The sequence below is a fragment of the Brachycentrus maculatus genome, unplaced genomic scaffold (genome assembly GCF_059751285.1).
Source record: "Brachycentrus maculatus isolate JH-2025_06_01 unplaced genomic scaffold, ASM5975128v1 h1tg000693l, whole genome shotgun sequence".
Lineage (NCBI taxonomy): Eukaryota > Metazoa > Arthropoda > Insecta > Trichoptera > Brachycentridae > Brachycentrus > Brachycentrus maculatus.
The window spans coordinates 8,413-35,289 of record NW_028281425.1 but is presented as its reverse complement, the minus strand read 5'-3'; the positions used below and the strand labels follow the sequence as shown (position 1 = coordinate 35,289).

Below are 26,877 nucleotides of genomic sequence, written 5' to 3'. Positions count from 1 at the left end.
GGACCAACATGCAAAGGAACAACACTACTTGGTTCAAAATTAATGAAGCAAGTGTTGTCAATACCCAATTTAAACCCCGCCCACTCTTTTCAACCTACATATATAATACTGACGTACTTTGACAAACATCCGTAGTGCATGTCACACCTCGGCCCTTAGTGCATGTTGTTCTGCACTAACTGAAATGGGCTCAATCTGCCTCTGAACTCGGATAAATATTGCAATCTAATCACAACATTTTGAGTGTGTCCAAATACATAATCTGGATTATCTCCAATTACAGGAGTTATTTTCATATGATTTTTTGACATCTCATTAAAGATGATTATAATCCAGGATTCGGACCTCACATACTAATAAAAGTGTTTCTGCTCAATAAAAAGCTTATTTTCATCTCACCAATAGATGTCTCTAGTGAAGTTCTAGTGATTCAAGAATAATGTTTCAAAATTGGTTCACATATATGGAACTTCCAAGAATTTGAGTGTGAATTTGTCCGCCTCCGTAGTGTAATGGGCTGATCACCTTTCCTTCATGTGTAAAAACGATCAAGATAACACTGCGTTTTATGACACAGTGCCCTATGTACCATTCGGGTCCGGATAAGGTTTATTATTATTAAGAATTTGAGTAGTGTGGTTGTCAATAATGGGTAGAATTGGTGAATGCTACACGTGTATAAAGTCACTTAAACCAGCCTATGACGGTCGTCAGCCCCGCAAATGCTCAGACTTCCATATTCCTTATCTTTGATGAGATGTCAAAAAATAATATATAATTCCAATCCAAACTTAACAATGTCAAAAGGCAGGCTTAATACTTGCGTTGACCTAAAATTTCGCTTTTGTTAAATCCTGAAAAATTTCACATCACTGCAAGATATTTTTTTGAACGTTTTAATTTATTTTTTTAAAGGAATAACCCCCAAAGTCTCTACTTTTAGAGGCTTGTCTGCAGGTAGGATAGCAAGAATAGGGAGAGTTAATGTGAAAAATACATCATAAGCATCCCGACCAATTGAAAATAAATCTTTCTTGAATTTATCTTACACTTGGCGGGAATCGAACCCGCTACGCCAGTTTCTCGTCGAGCGTCTACCCAACTACGCCACGGCGCCTGCCATAAATCTTCATTTGAAACAAACCAACTGAAAAGCAGGGATAAAAACGCTCGAATTAATAACCAAATTCAGGTAAATTTTTAATGAATAACGCCGGATTCGACGATTTATTTTGCCCCATCCCTCGGACCGTACGATCCGGGCCTGACCCCGCCCTTCGCTCTCGTCTCCCTGTTCCGGTCCCCACTTCCGGCCGCCAGGGCGAGAGGCGCCCGAGTGTGTGCGGAGAGTGGATCGCCATCCGGTCTGCCTGGCTACTTGCCTTCAGGACTGTATACGTCTAGTTAGTGCTACCTGCTTATTACTCATACGAAAAAAATACGTGCACTTTAAACTTCAACTAATTTATTTCTCGTTGGGTAATATATCCAAGTCCGCCTCCGTAGTGTAATGGTCAGCACGCTCGGCTACCGTTTTGGAGGTCCCGGGTTCGATTCCCAAGGGGAGTCAAATAATTATAAGTGATTTTTTCACTCTCGTGTTTATTTAATATTACCCTGGACTGGTACCTGAAGCGGAGGGCCGATCACCTTTCCTTCGTGTGTTAACGATCAAGGTAACACTGTGTTTATATAATTCAGTGCCCTATGCACCATTGGGGTGCGGATAAGGGTTTGAATGAATGAATATATCCAAAATTAAACAAGGTTTTTGTTGGATTCAATTCTACATTTATTTATGTATATCTTAATACGTGACGCGTTTCGTCTTCTTAGGACATTATCAAACACTAGATTCAAACACTGGATATCAAACACTGGAGTGTTTGATAATGTCCTAAGAAGACGAAACGCGTCACGTATTAAGATATACATAAATAAATGTAGAACTCAATCCAACATAAACCTTGTTTTATTTTGGATATATTACCCAACAATTCAATATGGAATTCTACCAAATGTCTGCAGTTACAATAAATGATTTATTTCTTCTACCTAACTAACTAAAAAAGTTTCTCGAAAGTAGTCTAGAGGAAGACCAAAACATTCATGGATGCTACAGAAAGATAACATGATTCCAAGGCATGGCCTAGGTGACGTTGTCCAGGACAGAAGGATCTACAACCCGAGACGAGGAGAGCTGACCCCAGCAGTCTACAAAGACGATAAGTCGGAATGTAGCCAGGAAGAAGAAGAAGACCTAATTTGTGGTTTTACAAACTTATATTTATTTCGATTGGCAATGACAGGGATATTGAAAGATTTCTTAAAGGTAACATATTTAATAATAATAATAACCCTTACCGCACCCCAATGGTGCATAGGGCACTGCTTCATATAAGGGCAGTGTTATCTCGATCGTTTACACATGAAGGAAAGGTGATCAGCCCTCCGCTTCAGGTACCAGTCCAGGGTAATATTGAATAAATATTACAGTGAAAAAATCACTTTTATTTATTTGACCCCCCCTGAGAATCGAACCCGGGACCTCCAGAACGGTAGCCGAGCGTGCTGACCATTACACTACGGAGGCGGACGAAACATATTTAGTTTTCTTTTTTATTCTGACCAGGAGCACAGCAAGTGTAGGAGATATCCGATAAGTTAACTCCAAAATGTACCGATTCGTGTATGAAATCTCTGTGAACTAATAAAATAAATGCGTATAAAAAAAAAGTTTTTTCTTTATTGTGAGTATTCCCTACTTATTTAAAATAACGTTTTTTTTTACAGTAGCGTGCTCGACGGTGACTGTGACGAAGTGTCAGGCCGCGCTTCGGACCTTGCAAGCGTTCCCCTTCTTCAAGCCAACATGTCTCTGTCGGGAACCGAACGTGGATCCGGAGTGTAACTCCTTCCGCGACTTCCTGTTCGACCATCCCTGCGTCTTCGTGCAGAAAAAGGGTGAGTTCTTCTTAATCGCTTCAATTTTTATTCACCTTAGTTTTTTTTTTTAAATGAGCTTAATATAAGATCGTCTATATTATTCAGATAAAACAAATTCTGTCTTGTTAGTTTTTTTATTTCTTAGTGGAACTGCATTTTATAGAATAAAATAACAAGAGCTTTTCGTAAGACTAAAAATTTATTTATTGAATGTTTTTGCAGATATTTTTAAGGTCATTTTATAAAGCTTAAAATTTGTTTTAAACCACTTTTATTTTTGATACGTTTCTTCAACTCTACGAGAACCTTGTCATCTTTAGAAATAAACTTTTTGAGTGTGTCAAAATATTTGTTCACAAATCTGGATTATCTCCAGTGAAATCTCCCCGTAAATGCCCAGACTTCCATATTCTTCTTCATCTATGTTGAGAAGTCAAAAAATAATAGTAAAAATAACTGCTATAATTGGAGATAATCCATATTTGTGAACACGTATTTGGACACACTCAAAATGCTGTAAATAAATAATTTGTCAAATTATAAGCTAAAATGATAAAATTTAAATGGTATTTTCTAGCGTTTCTCAAGTTCAAAAAATCAAAAAACTTGATTTTTCAGGAGAACGTTTTTAAAGTTTGAAAATATAACACTTACTAAACTACTTACTGAACTATTTACTGTCCAACAGATATTTTTAGCTACAACCTGAAAGTTTTTTCTCCATTTGAAAAATATTTAGTATATTTAAAAAAATTATTAAACAATACCTTTTCTTCAAAATGCAAAAACAATACTTTCTGCTCTGTAGCGGGTAAATATTAAGTTAAAAATATGCCTCTTTTGCTGAAATATAGTACATTTTCTGGGCATTTCGAAAACATGCACAACTGAAAATTGTCGATTTTTGATTTATGACGTTCTTGAAAGGAGTGAGCGATATGTGAATATAATCCAGGATTCGGACCTCACGTACAAATAAAAGAGTTTCTGCGTAATAAAAAGCTAACCTCGTCCCACCATAGATGTCTCTCGTGAAGTCTAGCGAGTTCAAGAACTGTTTATCGAGATTAATCAATATATCTAGAAGCTCCAAGAATTTGAATAGTGTGCTTGTCAATCATGGGTAAAATTGGTGAATGTTACACGTGTGTAAAGTGATTACGTAAATCGATTAAACTTATGACGATCGTAAGCCCTGTAAATACCCAGACTTACATATTCTTCTTCATCTTTGTTGAGATTTAAAAAATAATAATATGAGTACTGGTTACATTTAATATAAATTGTTAAGTAATTTGGAGAAATAAAATAACTTTGTATTTTGATCCACTAACCTGTATTATCAAAATCCAACTAGTTTCGGCAACAACCTGTTGCCCTCTTCAGGTTTTTTTTTATAATAAACTCTGAGGACAAAATAATAAAAAAATGGTGGAATAAAATAACAAAGTTATTTTATTTATTCCAATATTATATTACAATGATCCACAAAGTTAGTGCTTTTATTTTTCAAAATATATTTTTTTAATTTAGAAAGTCATCCCATAAGGAAATTAGTAGGTATAATAATTACACTATTATTTTTTGACATCTCATCAAAGATGAAGAAGAATATGGAAGTCTGGGCATTTACGGGGCTGACGACCGTCATCGGGTGGTTTAAGTGGCCACTTTACACACGTGTAACATTCACCAATTCTACCCATTATTGACAACCACACTACTCAAATTCTTGGAAGTTCCATATACTTATATGAAACAATTTTGAAATATTGTTCTTGAATCACTAGAACTTCACTAGAGGCATCTATTGGTGAGATGTAAAGAAGCTTTTTTATTAAGCAGAAACTCTTATATTAGTATTGGAGATAATCTAGATTTTGTGAACAAGTATTTGGACACACTCAAAATGTTGTAAATAATTACACTAATTATAATAAATAGGTACTTGCCTTGTTTTCCAAAGTTGAGATGGAAACACTATAAGTTATAAATATAATTAATATTACTGGATAAAATTACAAGTTTACTTTTATATTAAAATAATATGAAACAGATAAAAGGATTAGTTGTTGTAAGAAAGTCCTTAAGACTTAATTAATAAGGGGGTTTGTATAAATATGGGACTTTACAGGTAAGAAGGATTAAAAGCCCTCTGGTATTAAGAAGAAGGGAATTCACAAAGCGGGTCTGAGGTAATATTTCCGTAATTTCCATTAGGTGATTGGGTGCTTTCAGCCTACCTACAGGGTGATCAAGACGCATCGTCACCAAAATAAATAATAACTGTAACTAATATCGATTTTTTTTTTCTTGGTAAATAACACTATTTCTTAAAATCTACTGTGACACGTGTTTCGATCATTCCACATCATTTTCAAACTCTGTAATACGAAATGCATCGAAACACGTGTCACAGTAGATTTTAAGAATTAGTGGTATTTACTAAGTAAAAGATTAATTAAAAATGGATAGATTTTACCACAAAGTGACTGCCGAATTAATTAATGAAGTAAAATATTATCTTTAACATATTAAAAATATTCTCCTTATTTAATGGGATTAAAATAATGTCATACATATTAACTTAAATTCGCAAATTTTTAATCTGGATTATCTCCAATTATAGGAGTTATTTTTCATTTGTTTTTTCTTGACATCTGAATAAAGATGAAGAAGAATATGAAAGTCTTGGCATTTACGGTGCTTACGACCGACTAGGCTGGTTTAAACGGTCGCAAGCCCCGTAAATACCCAGACTTCCATATTCTTTTGAGATCTATTTTGAGATGTCAAAAAGATAAAATAAAAAATAACTCTTATAATTCGAGAAATCCCAAATTTGTGAAAAAGTATTTGGACACACTCAAAATGTGGTGAATAAATCAACTGGTCAAATTATTACAATGCTAAAATAATAAAATTAAAGGAAAATTTTCTATCGTTTCTCATCTATGTATGTGATTCTAATCCAGGATTCGGACCTCACATACAAATGAAAGAATTTTAGCTCAATAAAAAGCTTCTTTCATCTCACCAATAGATGTCTCGTGTTCTAGTGATTCAAGCACTATATTTCGAAATTGAACCATACATATAGAAGTTCCAAGAACAAAAAAAAAAAATTTGCACCAAAAATTATGTAAATTTATTGGGAAATCGGAACTTTAGAAACGCACACATTGCGACATTGTCGCTATATCGACGTACTTTTGGCAAATGCAATTTTTGTATTCATGTGATAGTTCCTTGTTGAATACCGTGTGTGTAAATATGTAGACGATCCTTGGCGTAGATATTTGGCATATTTACGTCGTCTCTCAAAATCCTAACGATGTTTTGTCGATTAACACTATCTCCTCTCCTACAACACACACATACTCACTCCTTTCAAGAACGTCGTAAATCAAAAATCGACAATTTTCAGTTGTGCGTGTTTTTGGAATGCCCAGAAAATGTACTATATCCCAGCAAAAGCGGCATATTTTTAACTTAAAATTTAACCGCTACAGGACAGAAAGTGTAGTTTTTGCATTTTGAAGAAAAAGTATTGTTTAATTATTTTTTAAATATACAAAATATTTTTCAAATGGAGAAAAAACCTTCAGGTTTTACCCAAAAAGATCTGTTGCACAGTAAAAAGTTCAATAAGTGGCTTGATATTTATTTTTAATACATTGTATTATATTTTTAAACTTTAAAAAATTCTCCTGAAAAATCAAGTTTTTTTATTTATGACGTTCTTGAAAGGAATGAGCGATTTGTGAAATTTTGTAATTGGAATGTAACATTAGATGAAAACATCTGTAATGTAATAGAATGTTACATTGCAAATTTTTTCATCTTCTGGTAGGTACAAATTTAAACTGTTAAAAAAAATTACAAAATTATTGGAATGTCACAATTACCTGTTTTATTTGATATTCATTATTGTAAAATGTATTTATGTTAATGTTTTGTAAAATTTCTAAAAATTTAAAATAAAATAAACTTTTATACTATGAAGGGGTAGAATCTGAAGAGCGAACCGGTTCTTGAAAAATTTGAATCCCATCACTGCTCATTAGCCTATCCCAGAGTGGAATTTCGGCGAATAACCCAAAATTTCACGCATTACTAAACAAGGAAGGCAATTATACTAATATCCATTACAATTATTTAAAATTTCCGCCGATCCGTCAAGGCGACATTGCGTTGCAAATCCGCCATTTTGTGTAAGAGCCTAAATATCGCCTGTCAACTGTCAGCGGCGTCGCGCGGCCGGCAAATTAAAATCTATCTGTCAAAATGTCAGACGTGTTGTTACACGAATTTACGGCTACCACCTTACTTACAGTATCAAACCGAAAGTACGGCACAATTCAAGATTTTAATAATTTAATATACCCTTAAGAAATTAAAAAAAATTGAAGATATAGAAATTCTAATTTTTTTAATTAATCTTGAAAAAAATATATGAAAATAGACTTTTATACCATTAACTAAATAAAATATTAAACCTTGAGTGTAAGTCCCTCTCCAAGCACAAGAGCTCAGTCTCTTTTTCGGAGAGGCACAGCGAATCTAAAACTATAAGTTTGCCATATGTATAAATGTTTAGAAATTGTATTATGTTGTAGATACTTAAAAATTTAACTACATATATTAAATAAATAAAAAAAATTAAATAGAATTAACTAACCAACCGGTAGGCAGAGAGAATCGAACGCCACACCACTCAATCTTTGTAAACATTCTTCGCCTCTTCCACATTCATCCATCTCCTCATACATACCAGACGATGGTAACGACTCCTGACCCGGCCGCTTTCAAGTATTTGACAAACCTAGTTGCGCTAAGTTTTCCTCGGTCATCCTCTGCTTATTTTTCCAACTACATTCGTCTTATAAATCTGTTTAACCGTTTTTTCCTCACTCATACGTTCCACATGTCCAAACCATCTCAACACACCTTTCTTAATGTTATCGATAATGCTACTAAAAATCGACTAGTGTGATTGTACAAAGAGATTATTTGAAACGGTTATCATTTGAATTTGTAATAGTAATATGACCAAAGCGAACTTTTTGACAAGCTGTATAAAATCATGTCTTACACATCTCACTGTAGCGGCAGCCATTTTAATTCGTGTTTCATTTGTTTTACGAAAAGGAGATAAATGGCGTCACATTGGACAAATTGAATTAATATTTTTAATACATAAACAATTCGTAGTTTACCTGTGATATTTTTCATTTATTTATTTATTTTATTTCATAGATACATACATTTTTTACTATATGTTACACGGCTCTTTAGGTATGGCCTGTATTGAGCCGAAATACGTACATGTTTAAACATTTTTTAATTTTTATTTCATTTACTTTTTTTTACATGACATACAATAGATGCAATCACAATTTACAGTATAAAGGTTTTACAATAAAATAATTACAAATTATTTTTTGACATCTCATCAAAGATAAAGAAGAATATGGAAGTCTGGGCTGTTACGGGGCTGACGACCGTCATAGGCTGGTTTAAGTGATCACATTACACACGTGTAACATTCACCAATTTTACCCATTATTGACAACCACACTATTTAAATTCTTGGAAGCTCTATATGTATATATATATATATATATATATATATATATATATATATATATATATATATATATATATATATATATAGAGCTTCCAAGAATTTAAATAGTGTGGTTGTCAATAATGGGTAACATTGGTGAATGTTACACGTGTGTAATGTGATCACTTAAACCAGCCTATATATATATATATAAACCAATTTTGAAACATTATTCTTGGATCACTAGAATTTCACTAGAGACATCTATTGTTGAGATGAAAAGGAGAAACGCCTGAAAACATCATTTTCATTTTTTTATTTAAGCTTTTAATTTGACCAGATAATTTACTTACAACATTTTGAGTGCGTCCAAATACTTGTTCACAAAATCTGGATTATCTACAATTACAGGAATTATTTTCAAATTATTTTTTGACTTCTCATCTTTGATGAGATGTCAAAAAATAATATGAAAATACTCCTGTAATTGTAGATAATCCAGATTTTGTGAACAAGTAATGGACACACTCAAAATGTTGTATTTTTTGTGTTTTTTTGTTTTATTTTTCTTTGATTAACATGTATTTAAGTGATTATTGTTTTTAGCGTTTAAATGTTATTTTTACAATTTTATATATGTGAATATAATCCGGGGTTTAGATCGTGTATACAAATAAAAGAGTCGTAGTTATTTTACTTTTTTTTGACATCAAAATAGAAAAATATGGGTATTTAGAGTAATTACACAGACTTCCATATTGATCTTCACCTATGTTGAGATGCCAAAAAATATAAAATTAACTCCATAGTCAACGAATTAAAAAAATTGCACTATGGACACACTAAAAATGTGAATTTTCTTTAACATATTTTTAAAAATCAATATTGTATAATGTGTCCTCGACACGGAAAAACTGAATGAGGGTACATTATTACAATTCGTGATAATGTGTATGATGAAATAAAAATGTAATAAATAAGTGTAAGATAAAATAAATTAATTGATGTTTTTTTTTATTTCAGAAAAAGATCCGTACCCAGTAGAAGCTCTGCCAACCTGCAACTACGCGCTGAATGTGTGCCACAGCGAGAAGGCCTGCGCTTCCTTGTTCGACACCTTCAAGTCGGCTTGTCGAGCCCGCGACGGCGACTGCCGGATGGATGACAGGTACTCTTTTTCTTCTTTAATTCTTCTTCAATAGTTTAGAGACTAGAATGAATGTGTATTTGATTACGCATTTTTATCGATTGTTGCGCGGTATGATCAATAATCCTGAAATTATCCGGAGCATTGTCCTGTATGTTCCCGATAGTTACCTAAGACAGCGTCGACATAGATTGTTTCACATTCCTATATACAGGACCAACCTGCCGATGGTTATGCCTGTAGGAAGAGCTACCGCTATGTTGAACAATGTCTCATTGGATATTGATCTGTTCCATTAGTCTGAAAGAGTTTTCCGAAGCGGGATTCTTCTACACCAGCAATAGTATTCTTGCATATTTTCCATTTTTATGTATTTTAATGTACACGCTTTAAATTTTAAGTGTATAATGCTTATGTTAATTATAAATAAATAAATTGAATTGAATTTTATAAAATTAAACAAAAATAATTAATTTTATAAAGTTTATAAAATGTGCCACAAAGTATCTGCGGAAAACATTCAAGAAATTGAATTGAATTGAATTCTTCTTGAGCCTTCTTCTACAGCCTTCTGTTCTCTACTGCTGGATTTAGGCTTCTTCCACATCTTACCATCTCATTCGGTCGGTTGCTGCTTGCAGACAATTTTTACCCCCCACAGCGGCTATATTTTTGATGTCGTCGGACTATATTTTTTGGTCTTCCGACGCCTCTCTTATTCTACGAATATCTTCTTCTTCAAATTTTAGGGGTCCATCTTGTGGGGTCTTGTCTTGCAACGTATCATGCCCTATTATTTTTAATTAAATAAATATAACTCGTTTAAACAAATTAATTTATCATCACGTCGTTTTCCGCAGGGGTAGGCAGAAATAATAAATAACATAAATAGTAGTATTATTATTTGTCCGCCTCCGTGGTGTAATGGTCAGCGTATATAGCTACCGTGCTGGAGGTTTCGGGTTCGATTCTCAAGGGGGGTTGAAGATAAATGTTAGTGGTTTTACTCTCAAATATTAATTGAATTTTATCCTGGACTGGTCCCTGAAGCCCATGAGGGATCACCTCACCTTCGTGTAAGTAACAATCAAGATAATACTGTGGCAAAACGATGCAGTGCCCGTATGCACCATTAGATGCGAATAATGGTTAGAAAGGTTATTATTAAGATTAGTAAATAAATAAGGGTAGTAACCCTACATAACTAAACTATATTTGTAGATACAATGCCATTTGTGGATCGCACAATACTGACATATTGCTCACTCCTTTCAACAACGTCATGTATCAAAAATCGTCCATGTTCAGTTGTGCATGTTTTCGGAATGCCTAAAAAATGTACAATATCTCAGCAAAATTGGCATATTTTTAACATAATATTTACCCGCTACAGGGTAGAAAGAGTTGTTTGAGAAAACCTTCAGGTTTTACCTAAAAAGATCTGTTGCATAGTAAAAAGTTCAGTAAGTAGCTTAATATTTATTTTTTATACATTTCATTATATTCTAAAACTTTAAAAACGAACTCCTGAAAAATCAAGCTTTTTTTTTATATATATGACGTTGTTGAAAGGAGTGAGCGATGTGTAGTAGCTTTGTGGAATCGTGATTTATTTTTAAATGTCTCTTACATTAATTCTTAATAAACCAAACTTGAGTCCCATGTAACCGGTTCCTATTTTTAATAAATACGTTTGATAAGTTTCACGTTTTAATTGCGTCCGCCAGACAAATGCTTAGTTATTAAGGGTTAAAAGCCCTGCAATACTCAGACTTCCATTTCTTTCATATCGTAGTCATACAAGAGAAAGTGACCAAGTGCATTGTTTTACAAAAACGTGATCATTGACTATTTCATATCTTACTAGCCTAATATTGCCCTGAAAAAATCCCAAAGGATTTTAAACTTGGAAGTATAATATATTGATTCGTTAAAAATGACAAACTGCATTGGGGTTTATTTTCTTGCGAAGCAAAAGTGACTTAATTGGCCCTCCTTAGCATTTTACGTTTTGGTAGTTGGTCACTTTATCCTGTACGACTACGACATAAAAAAGGAACGATAGATCTTTCATATCAAGTTAAGATACCTATAATCTGTCACAAGCCAGCCTACTTGGAGCTAGAAACTTTACCTTTTTAAGCCCAGATGGAGTTGGGGACTTAGCAGATTAAGTCAACGATGCTTTCTTGAATATCCCTGTCCATTTTAGATTGGAGCGTCAAAACCAGCGCGGTTTCTGATATTTTCTATTATATTTGATTGCAAGTTTACAGTCGAGTGAAGTCGAGAAAGCGCCGCCTCGTCTGGTCGAGACATGAACATTTCTTTGTGTTCAAAACTTTTCTTTCCCTCCGGCTTTTCTTCTGCCCAAGAAATGAAATTAATTACTGAAATACAACTACATGTAGGAAATAAAGAAGCAGATCTAGGAAAACATTGCATGACCAGGCATTCAAAATACTTGAAAATGGCTAGATTAGGAGTCGGGAAAATTGGTTGGTAGACGAGACGATAAGTTTTTGAATTTTCTTATGTCCGAGTGAATCTGAAATATAGCTACGGCTTATGCAACACAAATTATAATTTTTAATTAATCTTTTACTTGGTTAATACCACTATTTCTTAAAATCTACTGTGACACGTGTTTCGATGCATTCCGTATCATTTTAAAACACCATATGATACGGAATGCATCGAAACACGTGTCACAGTAGATTTTAAGAAATAGTGGTATTTATTAAGTAATAACATAATTTAAAAATGGACAGATTTTACCACAAAGTGACTGCCGAATCAATCAATGACAAATTATAATGTTCCTTTTCAAATTTCAAGTTTATAAGTTTTATAGCCTTTTCCTACTTCTAAGTGGTTTTACTCTTTATGTTCAAAGTTATAAGTATATTTTCGTGTAAATTATGAGTGCAAATTCTAGGCAAATACACTTGCTATATCGTTAAAGCATTTATACAACAAATTAAGAGTTTATACCATGCAATGGTTCTGAATTAGCAAACAGTTTCCTTACAAAATATCTGTGGTAAAAATAAATGATAAATTAAAAACTTTGTGTGTGTGTGTGTGTGTGTGTGTATATATATATATATATATATATATATATATATATATATATATATATATATATATATATATATATATATATATATATATATATATATATATCTTACTTATTATTTGGGATGTTGGCGTCGTTTAAAATGTCGTCTAAGCAGTATTTTTCCAATTTTCATTAGGAATCTCCTTTAAAACGTTACCTATCGGAAAACTTTCGCTATAATGTTATACGCGACGTGAATCCACAAAAATTCGAAAATGGGAGAAAAATCCTCCGCCGATATTCTCAACACAAATTCGACATTTCTGGGCGTAGTACTCCGTGCACCAAAACTCCAAGTACTTAATCGTATATAAAAATTACTGAAATTTTCGTGGTGAAAATTCTGTGTTATTTTCAAAAATATGTTTGAAAATGAATCGTTAAAAAAAGGACTTCTTTGTACACTAATTAAATAATTAATCACCATGCCACTTCCCCCTAGGGATAGGCAGAGAGATCTTTGTATACACATTGTTTGCCTAATCCACATTCATGCATCTCCTCATACATACATACCTGTTCTGACCACTTTCAAGTATTTAAAATACTTGATAATGCTTAGTTTTCCTCGGTCTTCTCTGCTTCTATTACCAATCACATTCGCTTCCTAATTGTAAATGCTATTTTCCTCCGGCAGGAGTAAGCAGAGAAAATAGAACTCTGTCTTTGAAACGTTCCTCGCCTCTTCAACATTCATGTATCTCCTTATACTTTTGTTGCACAGTTTATAAAGTGATATATTGTATAAAGTATAAGTAACGTATTAATTTTAAGTAGAGCGCAGATTTTTTTTAGTCTACTAGGTTGTAATTCATTTTTTTAAAAAAGCACGTAAAAATTAATATTGTGACAATTGTTTAGCCTAGTTATGGCATTTTCAAACGAATGTGAAGATTAAATGGATTAACGGTACTATTCTAGGTACTTAAGTGATAGTTTTACTATATTAATAATATTTAACTTAGTAGACTAAAAAATGTGTGTTTTATTTTACACTTAATTTATAAATTTTTAAAAAAGGGTTCTATAAATTAAACGTCAAATCAATAAATAAATAAAATAGTATATGCAACTGTAAATTACCCTCTGATCGCAAACAGCTATATAAGATATCAAAAGTTTTGATCAATATCACTAGTCTGTTTTTGGTTGGTTGGAAGATATTTCTTTTTAGCTATAAGCTCGTCAATGTACTTTCCTGTATGTGAAGTTTGAATACTAAAAAAATGCTTTTCTTTCATATTCCATGTCAAGAATGGCTTGTTCATTTTTATGAAAAAATCAGCAAAATCAGCAAAATAATAATAATAATAAATTACCGACTAAACAGTTTCGCTCCACCCTGTATCTACGATCCTATTCCCAATAATAATGGAAATCGAGTCGCTTGTTTTTTTCCTAAAATCTGGACGAAAGTTTTGATAGCCTCCGGGTACTAAGAAATCTTTAAATTCCTTTTAAGTATGTACATGTATATATTTATTTGATATTTTCTGTCATCAAATCTTTGCATTTTTTATTTAATTTTTTTCCTCACTTTTTCGCTACTTAAAATATATTTAAAAAAAAAACATTTAATTATATATGTATAAATGAGTTTTGTATTAATAATACTTACGAAGTTTATTTGAAAAAATAAAGCCTGCATAGGTAAATACATATATTATACTTACTGTTATTTAAAAAATATAATATGTAGAATGACACACGACAAAGCATTTTAGTATAATTTTTTGACATCTCATCAAAGATGAAGAAGAATATGGAAGTCTGGGCATTTACGGGGCTGACGACCGTCATAGGCTGGTTTAAGTGATCACTTACACACGTGTAACATTCACCAATTCTACCCATTATTGACAACCACACTACTCAAATTCTTAGAAAATAATTAAACAATTCCATATTCTTCTTCATCTTTGATGAGATGTCAAAAAAATTATATGAAAATAACTCCTGTAATTGGAGATAATCCAGATTTTGTGAACAAGTATTTGGACACACTCAAAATGTTGTAAAGCATTTTAGTATAATAATACAAATAAGTTTTTTTATCCGACTTAATAAAGCGGTGGGTACAATTTTGAGTCAGTCAAATTTAAAATTATAAAAGAAAACACTTTGTTTTTTTTTTATATAAATTAAGATTTCGATGGAATACAGTAACCAGAACAGATTTGCATTTAACTGATTTTTTTTACAATATTGGAAATATAACTTTTTGGTGAGGACCTCCACATATGTCGCTCACTCCTTTCAAGAACGTCATAAATAAAAAAAACGTCAATTTTCAGGTGTGCATATTTTCGGAATACCCAGAATAAATAATAATAAATAAATAATAATAATAATAATTAATCAATAAATGTACTATATCCCAGAAAAAGAGGCATATTTTCAACTTAATATTTACCCGCTACAGGGCAGAAACTGTTTTTGCATTTTGAAGAAAAGGTATTGTTTAATTATTTGTTTAAATAAACTAAATATTTTTCAAATGGAGAAAAAACCTTCTGGTTTTACCTAAAAAGATATGTTGCACAGTAAAAATTTCAGTAAGTGGCTTGATATTTATTTTTAATACATCGTATTATATTTTCAAACTTTAAAAACGTTCTCCTGAAAAATCAAGTATTTTGATTTATGACGTTCTTGAAAGGAGTGAGCGATGTATGTGCTCATCAATAAAACAGAGAAATAAAAATTAAATAAGTTCATCAAATATTGATAGAGTGTTCAGTTTCGTACGCAGGTAAAATGGCGGCGAAAAGGCAAATTGTCTAGAGAATTAATATGTTTATTTTGCACGTTTAAGGTTGTATTTTTTTTGTTTTTCACTTCCTGACAATAATAATCTGAGGCGGATGTAAAGTCTGTTTGTATTTTTTTTTATAAATAAGGCAAATACTGAACAACATGCTTACAGTTTTATGAGCAAGGGGGTGGTAGGTCTCACGGGGATGAATTGCTCTGAATATTAAATGCGGGGAAAATAATCAGGGGTGGAAAATGTGTTTATGAAAAATGTGTTCACATCACAATTACTTAACAAAGAAGTGGCGAAGTGTAGAGAAAAGAAAAACATTAAAAAAAACTCCGATATTATAACAGACTTTCATTTAAGTGTATATTTTTTTGTCATCGTATTAGTGATACCATTTATCAGTGGCGTGCACACAGGGTAGACAGAAAAAAACAAACAGGGTAGACAGAAAGAAAAACAGCGTTCAATTATTTTTTTTTAACTTGTCTGTCATAATAATGAAGAAGCAAAAAAACTGGAAAAACTTTTAAGTAGTTTTTTTTTGTAGTTTTTAATCTTTTTTATTATTATTATCAACCAATTCACCTATTTTTTTTCTTTATTTTTAATTCTTTTGAATTTTACAATATATTATAATTACAAGTACAAAAAAATATAAAATATGAATACAAAAAAATATCCCACAAAGGCATGGCCTTTGTGTGGGTATACATTATATTTTAGGTTATAAAAAAGTGCACTGGCAAGAATACAATAGATATTATCAGAAATAAAATTAGTTTTAAAGTGCTTATATAAACTATAAATCTTTGATATTAACAAAAAACCAAAAAAATGAAAATGAAAAAAGTGAGTAAATGTGTACTATACGAGTTATACGTTTCAAAGAAGAAGGTAATAAGATCTGTTTTTTTAATAAATAATTTAATTAGCATAATTTTAAATCGAAACCATCTTAGGTGATTAATATCTAACATATAGTCTTTGTGGAATGAATTGAACAGTTTTGGAGTTATGAAAAATGAGAAATGATACCAAATTTTGATCATATATTAGTCTATTCTTATACGTTTTTAAAAATAATTTCTTCCTAAATTTTGGATCCAAAAAATTGCATGTTATCGAATTATTAATAATTATAATAATAAAATTATTGGAGCATACATAACACGATGAAATATAACATTCTTTAAAAATGTTTTTTTTTAAATACATTTTTTATTTCGTTTTTTTTACCTCTCGCTAATTATTCCTACGAAGTTCAATTATTTGAAAAACTTGGTCTTCCTTTGCTTATTTTACCATTCGCATCGATAATTTGTTATACTATTCTTTCTTCACTCATTCGAACCACATGACCATCTCAACACACCTTTCTATATTATAACTTAGTTAAAATGTCTACCGATTTCAAAGCAAACAGCTTCTTCCTCGAGACTAACCTATTTGGAATACTCGTGCCAAATTTTAAACATCACGACGCATGATTTTTTTTTAAATAGAATTATTTCCATCTTGAGAATTATTTCCAATTGATTTACCATTCTTTCTTCACTCATTCGATTCACACATCCAAACCATCTCAACACACCTTATTATAACTTAATTATAATGTTGACCGATTTCAAAGCAAACAGCTTCCTCCTCGAGACCAAAATCGTGTCCAATTTCAAACATCACGACGTAAATATCTCTCGAGAAAAATGACTGAAAATTCGTCAAATTAAACTTTTTTTAATAGAATTATTTCCATCTCGAGTCTCGGTGCAGCGCTAATAGACCTCGGACTTGGAGCTTTGTTAAGGGTAGGAGAATCTCATTTACCTCGTCGCTCGGGCCGCCCCGGCGCCGCGCCGCCCTCGGGCGTAGGGCGGAAATAATAACATCTCAAAAGTGTCCCGGCAAAGGCGGCGCCCTTTGATTCAAAGGGCAATAAAATGAAATAAAACTAAGCGGATACCGCCAAAGGCTTGTCGAAACGCAGGGTTGCCACACGTCCTTTTTATCGTGTGTCGGATTGTGGTCCCGTGGATAGTGTCGCGGACTCTAGAGTCATATTTTCTGAGTTCAAACCCATATATATATATATATATATATATATATATATATATATATATATATATATATATATATATATATATATATATATATATATATATATATATATATATATATATATATATATATATATATATATATATATATATATATATATATATATATATATATATATATATATATATTTAATATAAATTTAAACACACAAGATTAGAACATTTATCATACAACGTTCGCACATTATAATGTGGTAGGTAATAGAGGCATAAGAAGACCGAAGAACTATTGACATATTTCAAATATTTGAAAGTTGGTTCCCCATAGAGGAAGGCAGAGAGAACGGAACGCCACACCAATCTACACGTGCAAGCAAACGTCACTCCTTCTATATTCATGCATCTACTCATGTACCCGACGCTTTTTCCGAACTCTGACCTGACCGCTTGACACTACTCAAATTCTTGGAAGTTCTATATATATATATATATATATATATACATATATATATATATATATATATATATATATATATATATATATATATATATATATATATATATATATACATATATATATATATATATATATATATATATATATATATATATATATATATATATATATATATATATATATATGAACCAATATCAAAACACTATTCTTGAATCACTTGGACTTCATTAGAGACATCTATTGGTGAGATGAAAAGAAGCTTTTTATTGATCAGAAACTCTTATATTAGTATGTGAGGTCTGTATCCTGGATTATAATCACATACATGAGAGACGCCAGAAAATATCATTTTCATTTTTATTATTTTAGCTTATAATTTGAGCAGTTAATTTATTGGCAACATTTTGAATGTGTCCAAATAATTGTTCACAAATCTGGATTATCTCCAATTATCGGAATTATTATTAGTGTGGTTGTCAATAATGGGTAGAACTGGTAAATGTTACACGTGTGTAAAGTGATAACTTAAACCAGCCTATGACGGACGTCAGTCCCGTAAATGCCCAGACTTCTATATTCTTCTTCACCTTTATGAGATGTCAAAAAATCATATGAAAAATAACTCTGATAATTGGAGATAATCCAGATTTGTGAACAAGTATTTGGACACACTAAAAATGTTGCATATTAATATTCCACAATCTCTCCTTCTCAGTCAATAAGCGTCCCAGTTTTAAGATAATGAAATGGCAACCCTACCTCTTCCCTACATTTATGTCAGCCTAATAAATGATAATAATACATGCTTATTCAAATTTAATATACATTTTTTGTATAAATTATTTCCTCTTTAACGTAAATAGGAAGCCCTAATTTAAAAATTAATTACTTATGTCGTTGTAATAACACTTTGCGGAAATTAATAATTCACTACCTAACTGACAATTTCAGACAACCCGGAGGCTTTCCAAAGAGTAGAGATATAATGAATTCACTAAATAAAGTTAAAAATGATATGCTAATCGAAATTACCCGTCGTAAATATGAGAGCTCAACCCCTTGCTATAAACATTGGTAGTAGTTCCACAAGCTTGTACGAGCGGATCTGTGATTATCATTTTTCCTGCATACTATATGTTCTTTCATGCATTTCCCATAGAGCAGTAATGTAATAAATAATCAATATATCGTTCACTCCTTTCAACAACGTCATATTTAAAAAAACTTAATTTTTCAGGAGATCGTTTTTATAGTTTAAAAATATAATAAAATGTATTACAAATAAAATATCAAGCCACTTATTGAACTTGTTACTGTGCAACAGATCTTTTTAGGTAAAACCTGAAGATTTTTTAGCCGTTTGAAAAATAAAGGGTTTATTTTAAAAAAAAAACATATAAAACAATACCTTTTCTTCAAAATGCAAAAACAACACTTTCTGCCCTGTAGCGGGTAAATATTAAGTTCAAAATATGCCGTTTTTGCTGAGATATAGTACATTTTCTGGGCATTCCGAAAACATGCACAACTGAAAATTGACGATTTTTGAAATATGACGTTGTTGAAAGGAGTGAGCGATATTTACTCCGCTTCTTCGTCGCTCTGGGAATTTAGAGAGAATTTAGAGGAATGAGCAAATGAATATTGTGTCGCTGTAGTAGGGTGCCCTATGCATCATCTGAGTACGGATAGAGATCTTAGAAGAAAAAATATTTGGTATTAATATGTAAGTTATCTAAATGATTCATAGTTTTAAAAAAAATATTAGGTTTTTTTCATATTTAAACGCGTATAAAAACGTTTATAGTGCAATAATTCAATCAAATACCAAATAAATGAAAACCCTTTTTTTTATTCAAAAACAACAAATAAAAAAATAAACAAATAACTCAAAAAGTTAACTGAAGAATTTTAAAAAATCCCAAATTTTTATTAAAATTGCAGAAACAAAACCTAAGCTAAACTAACAATACACAACGTAATTCTGGCACCAACTCTAGTGTATAGAGGCGAAGCATTAAGTTGACAAAAGAAGAATTTATCATCCGAACATCTATCATACATCGTTTTGCCATGCATTCGTCTAAGTGACTACAATTCGTCAGCTTCGTTGACTAATTGTGACCACTCAGACGAATGTTTGGCAAAACAATGCATGATTAAAAGTCGAATGGTAAAATTATGATAAATGAGGTGAGGAAAAAATTCGCGAAAAAAATAACATTTTCTTTCATTTTCATTTAAACATCTTTTTCTTTAGTGTTTAAGACATGTAGAATGAGTGAAGGAAGAATGGAAAAATAAATCAAGTATACGAGGTGAATGTGCTTGGGTATAGTTGCAGAAGAAAACCAAGGAAAACTTTGGATGATCATATAATATTTTACCGTGGACAGATCAGGAGACCTTGGACTGAACGGGTATGCATGAGAAGATGCATGAATGTGGAAGAGGTGAAGTTTGTTCGCAAATACAGAATTTTGTGCGTGACGGTAGTTAGTTAATTTTAGTAAATAAATTACATTCTACAAAACAACTTTTTTTATATACAACATTTTGAGTGTGTCCAAATACTTGTATAGAAAATCTGGATTATCTCCAATTACAGGAGTTATTTTCATATTATTTTTTGACATCTCTTCAAAGATGATGATGAAAATTTGATGCCAAGATAAGAATAACAAGTCTTTGGAAACACTCAAAATGTTGTACATAAATTATCTGGTCAAATTATAAGCTCAAAGTGTAAAGTGATCACTTAAACCAGCCTATGACGGTCATCAGCCCCGTAAATGCCCAGACTTCCATATTCTTCTTCATCTTTGATGTCAAAAAAAGAATATGAAAATAACTCCTGTAATTGGAGATAATCCAGATTTTGTGAACAAGTATTTGGACACACTCAAAATGTTTTAAAAAAACTTTTTTTATAATTGAATTTCAGAAAACAGAATATTCTTTTTTATTAAACATGCGCACCAATGTTTGAGATCCTATGGTATAGAATAAGGAGCTCGAAAATGAATATACGATTGGCTCAAAGTACGGTTCGGGTACAAAATGGATTGATTCCCTTTTGTTTTATGAATCTCCGCCCCACAGTTTTACGGGAAATATGTTATGACACGTCCGTTGGGAGTTGGGACTACCATTCGAGTATTATCATTCCTTCGCACTCCACTGGCCCTCAAACTGTGTTACCCTACTACTAGCACTGACGTATAGTATTATTATAAACACCAAATTGACATTTATTTATTTAATATGGACTGGTCCCTGAAACGCATGAGTAATGTTCTTACCTTCATGTAACGATCAAGATAACATTGCGTCAATACGATGCAGTGCCCTATGCACCATTGGATGGCATTAGTAAATTTACAATAGTTTTTTTTTTTAATTTCACTTGGTAAATTCTACTATTTCTTAGAATTACTTGTGACACGTATTTCGATGCATTTTCAAATAAAGTAAATACCAAACTAAATACTGTTACGTGTTTTTAAATTATACGGAATGCATCAAAGAAACAGTGGTAATTGCCAAGTTAATTTTAAATCCTCCGCCTCCGTGGTATAATGGTTAGCCTGTTTAGCTACCGTGCTAGAGGTCCCGGGTTTGATTACCAGGGATAAATATTTTTCAGATTTTACGCTCCAATGTTTTTTTTTTGACATCTCATCAAAAATGAAGAAGAATATGGAAGTCTGGGCATTTACAGGGCTGACGACCGTCGTAGGCTGATTAAAATGATCACTTTACACATGTGTAACACTCACCAATTCTACCCATTATTGACAACCCATTGGAGATAATCCAGATTTTGTGAACAAGTATTTGGACACACTCAAAATGTTGTAAAAAAACTCTAATGTTTATTTAATATTACCCTGGAGTGATCACCTTGCCTTCATGTAAGTAATGATTAAGATAACACTGCGTCAAAACGATGCAGTACCCCCATGCACCGTTGGGTGAGGTAAGGTTTAGAAGAAGATTTTTTTGTTACCTTACACCAGCCCTGTCTTTTCAATCTTTATTTAATAAAGTGAATTTATCTATCATCGTAAAATAATAACATTTAAATTGCGAGCCACAGTTTGAGCGCTCCTATCCTTATTATAATACGCGCGGTCCGTCATCATTTACGGCCACTACCACCCGGCATTAGGGATTCAAATACGCCAATAATCCTATATGATCTGAACGGAATTCGAGCACCTCTCTCGGGTTGCTGCGGCCCCCCATTTGGTATTCTGCGGCAATGCAAAAATAGTTTTATAGGAACCTATTTTCTTGATCTCTTTATCCGCATAAAGTGGTGCTTAGGGCACTGCAACATATCGAAGCATTCATATTAATGGAAAGGTTAAAGGTATGACGTCCATTTAAAATACGGTCTCCGTCACTCTGTGTATACTGATATATCACACGTATGGCGACTAATGGAAAGCTGAGATACAGATAAAATTAAGAAAGGTTTGTTGAGATGGTTTGGACATGTCGCTCACTCCTTTCAAGGACGTCATAAATCAAAAATCGTAAATTTTCAGTTGTACATGTTTTCGGAATACCCAGAAAATGTACTATATCCCAGCAAAAGTGGCATATTTTTATCTTAATATTTACCCGCTACAGGGCAAAAAGTTTTGTTTTTGCATTTTGAAGAAAAGGTATTGTTTAATTATGTTTTTAAATATACTAAATATTATTCAAATGGAGAAAAAACCTTCAGGTTTTATATACCTTAAAAGATCTGTTGCACAGTAAAAAGTTCAATAAGTGACTTATTATTTATTTTTAATTCATTGTATTTTCTTTTTAAATTTTAAAAACGTTCTCCTGAAAAATCAAGTTTTATTTTATTTATGACGTTCTTGAAAGGAGTGAGCGATGTGGAACGTATGAGTGAGGAAGGAACGGTAAAACAAATTTATGCGGCGAATATATTTGGAAAAGGAGCAGAGGAAGACCGAGAAAAACTTGGCACAATCAGGTATCTCGAATACTTGAAAGCGGTCAGGAGACGAAATAATCAGCGGGTATGTATGAGGAGATGCAAGAACGTGGAAGAGGAGAAGAATATTTGCAAAGACATGGCGTTCTATTTTCTCTGCTTACTCCTGCGGAGAAGCGGCGTAGCGGTTAGTTAGTTAGGGAATATAATTTATTTATGTTATAATAATTTTTTGTGTTATTTTTATTTTCTTAGATTGACATGTATGTACATATATAATTCATTAAATTTATTTTTTGGCATTTAAATGTCGAATTTTTATTTTATTTCTTTACTGAAGGGCTATGAAGTACTTGGTTTCCAAATATTTAAAGTTCAATATACTAAATGTTAAATTAAACACTGATTTTTAGAGTCTACTAAAGTTGTACGAAATGCGATCTCTCAGAAGAATGTGCAACAAAACCATGTATGATAGATGTACGAATAGTGAAATAAGGAAGGAATGCAAAGCTGAGATAAGCATTATCGATAAAATTAAGAAAGGTGTGTTGAGATGGTTTGGACATGTAGAACGAATGAGTGAGGAAAGAACGGTAAAACAAATTTATGAGGCGAATGTTAGCGGGAAAAGAAGCAGAGGAAGACCGAGAAAAACATGGCACGATCAGGTATGCCAAATACTTGAAAGTGGTCAGGTTAGGAGTCGTAACAATCGGCGGGTATGTATGAGGAGATGCATGAACGTGGAAGAGGCGAAGAATATTTGCAAGGACAGAGTGGTGTGGCGCTCTATTCTCTCTGCCTACCCCTGCGGGAAAGCGGCGTGATGGTTAGTTAGTTAGTTAGTTACTAAAGTTGTATTTTATTGTTTAAAAAAAAACACATCAAAATCAATATTGTGACGATTGTTTCTCCTTGTAATGGCATTTTCTAAATTAAAATGGAGTTCTACAAATTAAATGCCAAATCTATTAATAAATGGCGAATAACCCTGTGTCTGACAGGATAAAAAAATAATAATAAGTGTCTGACAGAATAAAATCAAATATTTCCTTTGCAGGGATCAATGTCGCGAAGCCTGGGCCGGCCTGAGGATGTCTCCTCTCTTCGGCTGCATCTGCCCCAACAACCACATGAAGAAACGCTGCGACAGGATCTTCGCGATGGTCAATCACAACCCGTGCGTCGGTAAGGGCCCCCGTCGGGGCGAACCCCCATCCTTTCGGGCACAACCACGACGGCATAGCTGATCCAAAACCCAACCTAGCCCGCTCCGAACTGACGATAAACCCACAAATACTAGAATACCGAGCATTTTACCTGAATAGTCAATTTAATAATAATAAAACCCTTATCCACACCCCAATGGTGCATAGGGCACTGCTTCATATGAACACAGTGTTATCTTGATCGTTTACATACGAAGGAAAGGTGGTCAGCCCTCCGCTTCAGGTACCAGTCCAGGGTAATATTGAATAAATATTACAGTGAAAAAATCACTTATATTTATTTGACCCCCCCTGGGAATCGAACCCGGGACCTCCAGAACGGTAGCCGAGCGTGCTGACCATTACACTACAGAGGCGGACATATTAAATATTAAAATCAAATTTCATTAATTGACTCGGCAATCACTTTGAGGTAACGGTGTTTGAAAATGATGCGGAATGCATCGAAACACGTGTCACAGTAGATTTTAAGCAATAGTGGTATTTACTAAAAAAAATTAATTCTAAATTAAAATCAAGCACTGATTTTTAAAGTCTACTAATTGTATTTTATTATTAAAATCATATAAAAATACAATTTGTGACAAATGTTTCGCGTTTTCAAAATAATGTCCATTACATACATAAGTTTGAAAATGCCATAACAAGGCGGAACAATTGTCATAAATTTTATTTTTATGTGTTTTTAATAATAAAATATGATTAACTTGTCTCGGAAAATCAGTTTTTGATTTTAATATTTAATTAATGAATTAAAACGGAGTTGTACAAATTAAATTTTAAAATTAATATTTAATTATCGATTTAGTCATCGCACCGAAATTAATTTTAAAATAAATAAGTTAATAAAATAAATGAATAATAAAAATAAAATTACTATGTAAAACAGTAGTAATTTTTTCTTAAATTTTCAACAATTCGGCTTTTTTAAGTACCATTGTCGCTTCAGAAAATTAAAAAATATTGCGACAAAACGAATAAAAGGAAAATAAATATTTTAATTTAATACATTTCATAGCTTTCAAGTATATTTGCAATTTAAAATAATGGCAGAGAAGAATAAAATTTATTAAAACAAAGATGGAAAAAAGTAATCCTCTATTGTCAATAGACTTATTATAATTCATCTTTGAAAAATATTTTAATCAAATAAACATACAAGTAGAAAAAAATACCTTCATAAACAAATACTACACATTTATAAATCGGATGTATTTGAAAAAGTTTATCGTGGCATATTGTCGTCGAGACGTATTTTAAGGTCTAACCTAACCCTTATTTAAATTTACATATATTTGTATCGAACCTACAATGAATTGAAAATTTGTTCACTGCTGTTCTCATCAATATGAATGTTTTGTTTATTTTTATACGAATGTCATCTTTCGCGTATCGGTTGTGAGATTTTCGCAATGCTTTAAAGTGTTTTATTTACCGGTTTGTGTTTTATGATCTCCGGGCAGAATGTCGTTAGTATTTGGATCAGTTATGCCGTCATTACAAGGCACTAAACCTTTCTCCCTCATTTCCAAACACTCGATTGTCTCTATCTGTCTATATCTTCTGCCACTGTCGCAATTTCGTCGACACCATAGTTTAAAAAAATCTACAAAACATCAAACGGAAGACACGAGGTAAAAACGACCATTTCATTTCTGTATGTAATTTCGGCACTGTTATAAAAGGTAAGAGTAAATAGTTCTAGGTCTCTGGATTGAAGCAATTTGGAAGAACCCGAGGGTGAAAATATACATCATTTTCCATTATTTCTACACAATTACCCCCGTAAAAAGGCTTGTGTTAGCTCTTTGATAAAAATGTGTCTGTTCTCACGAAAGGAATTCATATTCTAAATGGGACACCGGTTACCTATTCATTTTTATCGTGGAAAGAATCTCGTTTAATCGTTGGCACTGCCAATATCGAGTTCTTTGATGAATAAATAGCGCGTCAATTTATAAATAACGAAGGGCGCAATCATTAACTGCCAAGGAAAACATCAAATAACCAAATTTATACCCGAAAACCAATTATTTCATGTATCCTTCGTCGCGATTGATACCTTCTGTCTTCTGTTTGATTTCAGCACTTCGAAAACCCACTTGTAGTTATGATAACATAATCGTCTCTACTTCTTTCTAAATCTTTGAGCATGAACACTTCTAAATGGGCACTATCTTAGCACGTGAAGTTGATTCGTCGTTCAGATATTTGCGAAGAAGTTGATATAGTCATTTGCACACTTGACCCACCCAACACTACCAGCTTTCTGCGCTCACATAAACAATCGTAGAAAGGAAAAATGCCAAAAAATATATTTAAAAAAATAAAATACAATATGTAATAATATAAGTTTAATGCGGGTAGGTGTCTTCATCAAAATCTGTCAGCAAAATTGCGATCAGTTATTTTAAAACATGGATAAATCAAATACAGATATCGAGATAAGTGTATCATTTTTGGCAATTTCTCTTTCTTCTTTGAAATGGTATGTCTCTTTAAGAAAAATACTACCACTTAGACACACAAAAGCACTATTTACACGTAGAAACATAACCTCAAAATATCTAAGGTCTGTTTTAGAGTAATTTTAAGAACTCAGATGAAGATTTAGAAAAGAAATCATTAAA

General features: G+C 32.3%; 1 protein-coding gene across 1 annotated transcript in view; it reads left to right on the top strand.

Moving 5' to 3' along the window:
- Positions 1 to 24,695, top strand: part of LOC148300554 (uncharacterized) — a 92,009-nt gene extending 67,314 nt beyond the window's left edge. The window contains exons 4-6 of the mRNA XM_088274609.1: positions 2,794 to 2,964; positions 9,539 to 9,683; positions 24,079 to 24,695. Coding sequence (XP_088130735.1) covers positions 2,794 to 2,964; positions 9,539 to 9,683; positions 24,079 to 24,268 — 506 coding nt within the window. The 3' untranslated portion in view covers positions 24,269 to 24,695. The remainder of the gene's footprint in view (positions 1 to 2,793; positions 2,965 to 9,538; positions 9,684 to 24,078) is intronic.
- The last annotated feature ends 2,182 nt before the right edge of the window (positions 24,696 to 26,877 follow it).